This window comes from Mobula birostris, chromosome 5 (assembly GCF_030028105.1).
Source record: "Mobula birostris isolate sMobBir1 chromosome 5, sMobBir1.hap1, whole genome shotgun sequence".
NCBI classification, from domain to species: Eukaryota; Metazoa; Chordata; class Chondrichthyes; order Myliobatiformes; family Myliobatidae; genus Mobula; species Mobula birostris.
Window position 1 is genome coordinate 5,009,013 of NC_092374.1, and position 7,719 is coordinate 5,016,731.

Genomic DNA, 7,719 nt, shown 5'->3' on the forward strand with positions numbered 1-7,719 from the left:
ACGAAGTGTATGTAAACTTCTGACCCAGTGGGAGAGTGATGAAAGAAATAAAAGCTGAAATAAATCATTCTCTCTACTATTATTCTGACATTTCACATTCTTAAAATAAAGTAGTGATTCCAACTGACCTAAGATGGAATGTTTTGTAGGATTAAATGTCAGGAATTATGAAAAACTGAGCTTAAATGTATCTGGCTAAGGTGTATGTAAACTTCTGACTTCAACTGTAGATAGGGTAAATACAAGTAGGCATTTTCCGCTGAGGTTGCGTGGGACTACAGCTAGAGGTCATGGGTTAAGGGTGAAAGGTGAAAAGTTTTAAGGGGAACATGACTCAGACGGTTAGGAGTGTGTGGAATGAGCTGCCGGCGCAAGCTGGGGGTATGGAGGGCTATGGTCCCGGTTCAGGGTGATAAGAGTAGGCAGTTTTAATGGTTTGGCATGGACTAGATGGGCCATATGGCCTGTTACTGTGCTGTACTTTTCTATGACTCTATAACATAAGGGGGAACTATGTCACTCAGAGGGTGGTGAGAATTTCCAATTTACCCCGGGATCAATAAAGTATGACTATGACTATGAATGTGGAATGAGCTGCCAGCGACAGAGGTGGGTGCAAATTCAATTTCAACATTTAAGAGAAATTTGGATAGGTGCATGGATGGGAGGAGTATGGAGGGTGTAGGTCAATAGAACTAGACAGATTAATAGTTTGGCACAGACTAGATGGGTCTTCAGGCAGGTTTCTGTGCTGTAGTGTTCAGTGACTACGGCTGACCGAATTGTGCTTACTGTTCATCAAGAATTCATCCACAGAAACTTCCACTATTTGCTCATGTTCAGTCCTGACATGAGAGATGGGAATCACTGCAAGCTGCTTTAACAAATATTTCTGGGTGCATTCCACCCAGTGTAGGTCTCGTATTGGGCTTCATACAATTAAATAGGAATGTGGTGGGTCTGCCCCTGACATTTGATCTCCCTAGCTAAGCTATGTGGACACAAGACAGACGGCAGATACTGGAGTTTGGAGCAACAGGCAAACTGCTGGAGGAGCTCAGCGGGTTGAGCTGTCTCTAGAGGGGGAATGAACAGGCAGTGTTTTATAAGATGTACTTGTGACAGAGGGAGTATGGCAGAGATTAAACAGATTGGTTTCAGGAACAGAATAGTGTGAATCTACATCTGGAGGTCAAAAGAATAAGAGATCTCACAGACACCTGCCAAATCCGCACAGGGCTTGACAGGTTGGGTGCAGAGTGTTTCTCCTGTGAAGGCATAAGTAAGACATTTCTACATCCAGCAGAAGTGAATCTTTAGGATTCATGGCACAGTCATGTAGCGGTTAGCATAATGCTTTATAGTGCCCCTGTTGTGTGTCCTCCCTGTGATCGTGTGGGTTTACTTCAGGTATTCTGGTTTCCTCCCACATTTCAAAGACATACCAATTAGAGTTAGTAAGTTGTGGCCACACTGTTTTGTAACCAGAAGCATTACCACACTTGCAGGCTGCCCTCAGCACATCTCATTGACACAAACGATGCATTTCTCTGTATAATTCAATGTACATGTGACAAATAAGACCAGTCTTAACCCCAGAGGGAGTGGAGATAGTCACAACTGCATTTAGAATAGATACTTCTGGATATTAGAGGACTTGAAGGATATGCAGGACCCTTAACAGGATGTACAAACATCTCAAGGTGCAAGTCACAGCTCCAGAAAGTGGCTACACAAGTCAGTAGGGTGTTAAAGAGGTGGACGGCGTGTTGAAACACAAAGTGTTCTGCATACGCTGGAGGAATTCAGCAGGTCGATCAGATCAATGGAGAGGAATTTGGAGTTGATGTTTGAGCCAGGAATCTTCATCACGAGATCCAGAATTTTATACGTTGTATGCCATTCTTGCCTTCAGTGGTTGGACGTAAGGTGGAAGTCCTGTTGCATCTTATAAAGCTTGGAGAGGGTACAGAAGAGGTTTACCAGGATGCTGCCTGGGTTAGGGAACTTGTGCTATAAAGAATGGTTGGACAAACTTGGGTTGTTTCCACTGGAGCAGCAGAGGCTCGGGGGAGATCTGACACAGGTTTATAAACTATTATAATCTTAGATATGGCAGGCAGTCAGAATCTTTATCCCAGGGTAGAAATGTTGAACATCAGAAGGCATTCATTAAGCTGAGGGGAGGACATTTAATGGAGCTGTGTCGGCAAAGTCCTGTTGGCACTTAATTCCTGGAATGCAGTGCCTGGGATGATCATGTTTGGGACAGATACTGTCGAGATGGGATGGTGGTCGAGAGAGACACCATAGAGATGAGATGGTGGTAGAGGGAGACACCATAGAGATGAGATGGTGGTAGAGGGAGACACCATGGAGGTGGGATGGTGGTAGAGAGAAACACCATGGAGGTGGGATGGTGGTGTTTGGGAAGATACCGAAGTGGTGGGGTGGTGGTAGAGGGAGACACCATGGAGGTGGGATGGCGGTGGAGACGGATACCATGGAGGTATTCAGTGTATGGCAGGATATACTGTAGATCAAGTGCAGGCAGAATGGATTTAGCTTAATTTGGTATTGTGTTGAGCTTGGACTTTGTGGTCCAAGTGGACAGTTCTTGTGCTGTACCGGTACATTTTTAGCGTTCCATGGGTATCAGGAACCTCTCGGGAGTCCACTCATCTTTAGTAGATCTGTTGCTCTTCCATAGGTTTGTGAGGTAGTGATCCCAGATCCCCCACCTCTCAGTACTCAGTCTCACTTCAGCCTTTTCCTCCCTCCTCTTGTGTCTGCAGGCGCTGAGGAGCTTCCAGCAGGCAGTGCACACCTTCCCGGCAGAGAGCTCACTGTGGGAGGACGATCTAGGCTGGGCCGTGGAGCTACGGAGGAGGCAGCGAGAGCTGAACCAGGCTGCCCAGCAGAGGCAGGCCCCCGCCGATGACCTGCCTGACTACGACTTCGAGAGCGAGGAGCTGGTGGAGGCATGCGCAGCTATTGCCGAGCGAGACAGGCAGCCCTGCCCGGCCGGCAGCCCCGTGTATGTGGCAGCGCCAGGGAATGGGGCGGGTCTCGGCCTGCAAGCTCGAGGCTTTGTCCAGGCCCGGTAGTGGCAGCTGTGGGGAGCAGGAACAGGACATCCCTCTCCGTGGGCAGCTTGCTGGACCCTGCTCCCTCGGAGCCCTGCCCCTAAAGGACTAGTTCCACTCCTCGTTGCTTTGATGTTGGGGCTCTGTGTTGGCGTATTCTCAACGTGCACCTGGTTCCGCGGGTCATCACCAGGCCAGCCCGGGAATTCCTGTCAAAGTCAAGTGGAGAGTGAAAGCCCGCAGCTTGTGGACGTTCACCCAGGGTGGGAGGTGGGGTGCTGCTGCTTCCCGAGGCTTCACGTGTCCCCCCTGGGAACCCGGGGCTGGTCGAGTGGCACACTGGTGTCTGCAGCTCATGCGTACAATAAAGCTTTGCCTGTCTGTGGACCTGGTGTGTGTCAGTACTTTCCAGCTTGCCAACCCTTTGATGACCATAAGATACAGGAGCAGAATTAGGCCATTTGGCCCATCGAGTCTGCTCTGCCATTCCACCTTTGATACCCTGACTAATCAAGAACCTGTCAACCTCTTCTTTAAATATACCCAATGACTTAGTCGCCACTGACTTCTGTGGCAATGAATTCCACAGATTCACCACCCTCTGGCTAAATAAATTCTTCCTCATCTCTGTTCTAAAGGGATGTCCTTGTATTCTGAGGCTGTGCTCTCTGGTCCTAGAGTTCCCCACTTTAGGAAACATCCTCTCCATATCCACTCAATCTAGGCCCTTCAATATTTGGTACATTTCAATGAGAGCCCCCGCCATTATTCTGAACTCCAGAGAGTACAGGCTCAAAGCCATCAGACGCTCTCATGGAATATTGCTGTCGTCCCTGGGATCATTGTCATAAACCAAGCTCTAGGACAACAGCAAGAAGTGGCAGCCATGCAAGCTATCTGGCCCCTCCAGTTCTGGATTCTTCGATCAGAATGGTTTTTTTTTACTTACTGCAAATTGCAATTGTACAACCACAGAGACAATAAGTGACTAACACAAACTAAATTTAAATAGGATGACTTTGCCTAAAGATTCCAGAACATCTCCATGGTGCCAGTGGACACCAGTTGTTCCTTCTGCTGGGACACCCAGGTACGGAGCTACCTCAGAACATGGCTGGGCAGTCAGCTCGCTGAACCCTCCGCTGCCTGTTTCCAGGACCCATGGTTAACTATCTCGGCCAGCCCAAGAGCAAGCTTACTGGGACATCCTCTTGGCTGACCCTTTGTTACACTAATCTCATGTTCTCCAAGTAAGATTTTTCACTGTCTGCCCTGAATATCGTCCAACAACAACCTTCTGTCGTATGGGATTCCAAGCATCACCATCCATACCCAAACGTGGATGTGCCCAGGTCCAGAGGTGGTTTACGAGTTGATCCCAGGAATAAAAGGGTTAATGTATATGAAGCATTTGATGGATCTGGGCCTGTACTTGCTGGAGTTTAGAAGAATGGGGTGGTGGGGGGTGGTCTCATTGAAACCTATCAAACATTGAAGAGCCTAGATAGAGTGGATGTGACGAGGATGTGGGGAGTCTAGGACTGGAGGACATAGTCTCAGAATAGAGGATGTCCATTTAGGACGGAGATCCACGTGGTCAGTAATCCACATCTGATCATCACCAACTCTTCACCCTTCAGCCTGTAGGGGTGACCAGCTGCCTGCAATGTTATTGCTCTATCCCATTCCCACTCTGACCCCTTCCTCAGTCGTAGGAGCTGCATCTCACCTTTTGACTGGGCAAGGTTACAGCCCTTGAGACTAGACATGGAGTTTTGTGATTTCATCGAACATTTAACAGTACCAGCCCTCCTGCCCATGATATAACCTCCTTCAACATCAATCTAATGCTTTCTTCTGGCAAGGTGGCAGCATATGCAAATGCTGCGGCCTCTTGGGGGCTATCCAAAGGTGCTTTGTTCTTTATAAAATGTGGATTTTATGATCCAAAGACAATCCTGCTCTGAGAACATGGGGTACTGCAGGGCTGCATCAGTGAGCTGCTTGTTGATTGTTGATCAGAGTAGCTGGACTGGTGTTGTCAGCAGAGCCAGCCAGGGTGTTGAAGGGGCTGACCGAGGAGGAACCAGAGGAACTGACCTGGCCGCAGTCTGTGTTGCAGCCCGCTACTCAGAAACATTGGAGTTGGTGCAGTAAAACTGTGGGAAATTGCCTCAGACATTTCACTTGATATCGCAGGACCCCGTTGGACAGTGATAATGTAAGTTGCCACAGACCCGTTACCTTTGTCTGGTGGTGGGACAGGCAACATGGGAGCTGTGTAGTCTGAGCTGTAGTGAGAACTAGGCCTCAAGGCTTGGGCTAGCCTGCTGCTGCAGACCAGGTGGGAGATGTGGTGTCTGCACTGGGCTGTGGGCCCGGCCTCACCTGACAGTGCTGCCCCGTGTTTGAGTGGTGGAATGGCAGGCTGGGATGAGTACGTCTGTCCATTGCCGGGAGACTCCACCATCGATCGCTGGACATTGTCTCTCAGAGTCTTGGACTATTTATGTTGTTTTAGAGTGAATTTGCATCTTTGCTGGATATTTTGAATTACGCTATCCGCTATTTTTGAATGTTTTCATGCTATTTTGAATGTTTTGCACTTTGGCCCCAGTTGTCTCTTGTATGATTTGAATGATAATTAAACTTGATTTGATTTTAATTTCATTCCTTCCCATATAGCCTTCCATTTATTTTTCATCTATGTGCCTAACTAAGTCTCTTAAATATGCCCAATGTGTTTGCCTCTACCACCTACTCACCACCCCGGCAAAGCGTTCTTCCGTGCACTCATTACTTCCGATGTAAAAAAAACTTTCCTCCAGGCACCTTAAAATTATGTTCCCTCATATTAGCCACTTACACCCTGGGAACAGTATTCTAGCTGAGTACTACGTCTCATCTACCTCTGTAAGTCACCTCTCATCCTCCTTCACTGCAAAGAGAAAAGTTCCAGCGCACTCAATCTATCCTCATAAGACGTGCTCACTAATCCAGGCAGCATCCTCTGCACCCTCTCCAAAGCTTCCATATCCTTCCTAATAAGACAACCAGATTCGAGTAAATACTCCAGGTGTGGTCTAACCAGGGTTTTATAGATATGTCACAGCGCTGGAATTCAGTCTCACGACTGATGAAGGCCAATACACCATACACCTATCAACGTGTGCGACAGCTTTGACATGGACCCCCGATCCCTCTGTTTATCCGCACTGCTGAGAATCCTGTCATTAACCCTGTATTCTGCCTTCAAGTTTGACTTTCCAAAGTGAATCACCGCAATTTTGGATTGAACTCCATCTGCACTTGTCAGCCCAGCTCTGCGTCCTGTCAATGTCCTGCTGTAACCTTTGACAACTTTACGCACTATCGGCAGCACCACCTACCTTCATGTCATTTCTGTTTATGCCTGGTATTCCCAAGTGCTGGAAACAATTCGAGAGTCTGTCCAATCTCGTGCCTTTACTCCGTCATGAACGGACACTGTTCCTTCCCCAACTCCATCCCTCTTTCTATGCAACCTATCTGTCTCAAACCATTCCCAGCCCTGGTGTAAGACCATTGGCATGCTGACTGACCTGCTGGGAGTTTCCAGCACCTCTGTGAAGGGGGTGACCACACTAAAGCCCTGGGTGCTACAGTAGTGTAACATGTAGCAATGTGGTACTACGGCTCAGGGCGTCGGAGTTCGGAGTTCAATTCTGACACCATCTTTTAGGAGTTTGTACATCTTCCCCAGGCACTCGGGTTTCCTCCCACAGTCCAAAGATGTACCCGTTGGCAGTTTAATTGGTCATTGTAAATTGTCCCGTGGTTAGGCTAGGGTTAAATCGGGAGTTGCTGGGTGGCACGGCCCATAGGGCTTGTTCCTCACTGTTTCTGTAAATGAATAAATGTAAGTCTGATATATGAGTGTTGGGGTATACTCAGTCCATTGTGAGTGCAGTTGCTGTGGTCAAAGGCCTTACACAGCAGGTTATTTTGTGTTTTTGTTCAGAGATTTACGGTTAGACCAGAGTAACAGGCCTTCTGGCCCAGCGCCACCCAATGATACCCATGAGACCAATTACCCTAAATCGGTACGTCTTTGAAATGTGGGAGGGCACCGGAGTACACTACTACGTCAACTCAGGCCTAGGGGGCCGGCGTCAGGCACCAGAGTACTCAGAAGAAACACGCGGTCACGGTGAGAAGGTACCAACTCCTTACAGACAGTGGCAAGCGTTGGCTGGGAATTGCCTGTGAATTTTGGGACGTCCCATTTAGGAGACCAGCCTCCCTGGACTCAGTTTCTGATCGGTCATTCCCATCAAACTGGTGGGGGCTCCGAGGTTCTTGTGAAGGTACGGGCTGGCTCCCCGAGGGAGATAGAAACATAGAAACATAGAAAATAGGTGCAGGAGTAGGCCATTCAGCCCTTCGAGCCTGCACCGCCATTTATTATGATCATGGCTGATCATCCAACTCAGAACCCCACCCCAGCCTTCCCTCCATACCCCCACAAGGGCCATATCTAACTCCCTCTTAAATATAGCCAATGAACTGGCCTCAACTGTTTCCTGTTGCAGAGAATTCCACAGATTCACCACTCTCTGTGTGAAGAAGTTTTTCCTAATCTCGGTCCTAAAAG

The 7,719-nt window shown here is 48.3% G+C and overlaps 1 protein-coding gene across 2 annotated transcripts in view; it reads left to right on the forward strand.

The window, feature by feature from the left end:
- ttc33 (tetratricopeptide repeat domain 33) overlaps positions 1-5,756 on the forward strand; it is an 84,944-nt gene extending 79,188 nt beyond the window's left edge. For both annotated transcript variants that reach the window (XM_072257523.1, XM_072257522.1), the window contains one exon: positions 2,796-5,756. In XM_072257523.1, the coding sequence (XP_072113624.1) occupies positions 2,796-3,107 (312 nt within the window). In that variant the 3' untranslated portion in view covers positions 3,108-5,756. The remainder of the gene's footprint in view (positions 1-2,795) is intronic.
- Positions 5,757-7,719: the final 1,963 nt, after the last annotated feature.